Source organism: Acanthisitta chloris, unplaced genomic scaffold (assembly GCF_000695815.1).
Source record: "Acanthisitta chloris isolate BGI_N310 unplaced genomic scaffold, ASM69581v1 scaffold28397, whole genome shotgun sequence".
Taxonomy (NCBI): Eukaryota; Metazoa; Chordata; class Aves; order Passeriformes; family Acanthisittidae; genus Acanthisitta; species Acanthisitta chloris.
The window spans coordinates 881-2433 of NW_008682463.1; the positions used below are offsets into that span (position 1 = coordinate 881).

The 1553-nt window shown below is 61.4% G+C and overlaps 1 protein-coding gene across 1 annotated transcript in view; it reads right to left on the reverse strand.

The window, feature by feature from the left end:
* LOC103805881 (keratin, type II cytoskeletal 7-like) overlaps positions 1-1424 on the reverse strand; it is a gene marked incomplete at both ends in the record, with an annotated part of 2270 nt that extends 846 nt beyond the window's left edge. The window contains 2 exons of the mRNA XM_009078544.1: positions 148-273; positions 1260-1424. Coding sequence (XP_009076792.1) covers positions 148-273; positions 1260-1424 — 291 coding nt within the window. The remainder of the gene's footprint in view (positions 1-147; positions 274-1259) is intronic.
* Between the last annotated feature and the right edge of the window lie 129 nt (positions 1425-1553).

Here is a 1553-nt window from a genome sequence, read left to right on the forward strand (position 1 = left end):
AGACACCAACATTCCCAGTCTCCCTGTCCCCAGTTTCTCCCTGTGTCCCCATGTCCTCCAGCCCATGGGGTGTCCCCACCACCCACAGGAACCCCGGGTGGAATTTGGGGGTCACCACTGTCCCAAATCCCACCCTGGGGGTCACACCTGGTTCTTGAGGGTCTCGATCTCCGCCTGGACGCGCTGGATGCGCCGGCTCAGCTCCTGGATCTGGGAGCGCGTGGTCTTCAGCTCATCCCCCTGTCTCCCAGCTGTTGTCTTCAGCTCCTCGTACTGGGGGGACACACCCGGGGAGTGGGCACTGGGGGGAGCCCCCAAATCCCACCAGCACCCCAAAAAATTGGGAGGAGAGAGCTGGGAGGGAAGAGGCAGGTGGGATGGTCCAGGGTGGGATGTTGGTGGGTTGGGTTTGGAGATGGGATCTGGGTGGGAGGGAGGTGGGTAAGATCTGCACTGGATGGAGATGAGGGATCCCCTTTTCCACACACCAGCACCCCAAAAATTGGGAAGGAAGGGCTGGGAGGGAAGAAGGATGTCCCAGTTGGGGTGTGGTGGCTCCAGTTGGGATGTGGTGGGTCTGGTTGGGTTTGGAGTTGGGATCTCGGGGGGATGGAGTTGGGGGCCCCTCCCTGCCCCCCAGCACCCCAAACTGGGCCGTGCCCAGGCCGGGAGGGACACTCCAGACTGGGATGTGGCAGTTCCAGTTGGGTTTGGAGCAGGAATTTCTCCCTCATAGCAGCTGCTGCTCCGGGGCAGGGAGGGGGAGCAGGAGGAGGAGGAAGGCTTGGGGCAAGGAGGAGGAAGTTTCAGGGAGGAGGAAGGAGGAAGAGGAAGAAGAAGGGGCAGGGAGGAGGAGGAAGATGGAGCAGGGAGGAGGAAGAGTAAAACTCAGGGCAGGGAGGAGGAGGAAGAGGAGGAGGATTGGGGGGCAGTGAGAATGAGGAAGATGAAGAGTTGGGGAGGAGGAAGTGGAGAAGGACATGAAGGAGGATGAGGATGAGGAGAAGGAGGATGAAGAGGAGGATTGGGGGACAGTAAGAAGGAGGAAGATGAAGACTCAGAGAGGAGGAGGGAGAGGAGGAGAAGGGAAAGGAGGAGAGGAGGAGGGGGATGAGGATGAGGAGGATTGGGAGACAGTAAGAGGAGGGAGATGAAGACTCAAAGAGGAGGAGGAGGAGGCAGAGGAGAAGGGAAAGCAGAAGAGGAGGAGGAGGAGGGACAGGAGAGGATGATGAGGAGGAGGAAGGCTGTGCCCAGACCTTGCCCTGGTAGAGGCCTTCGGCCTCGGCGCGGCTGTGCCCGGCGATGTCCTCGTACTGCGCCCGCACGTGGGCGATGATGGCCGAGGGGTCCAGGCTGCGGCTGTTGTCCATGGACACCACCACAGCCGTGTCCAGCGCCCGGGAACGCAGCTCCTCCAGCTCCTGCAGCACAGCGGTGCACCCCAGAGCATGGGATGGACCCCAGATCCCAGGGATGGAGATCCAGGGAATGCACCTCCAGATCCAGGGAATGCACCCCCAGAACCCAGGGATGGACCCCCAGATCCCAGG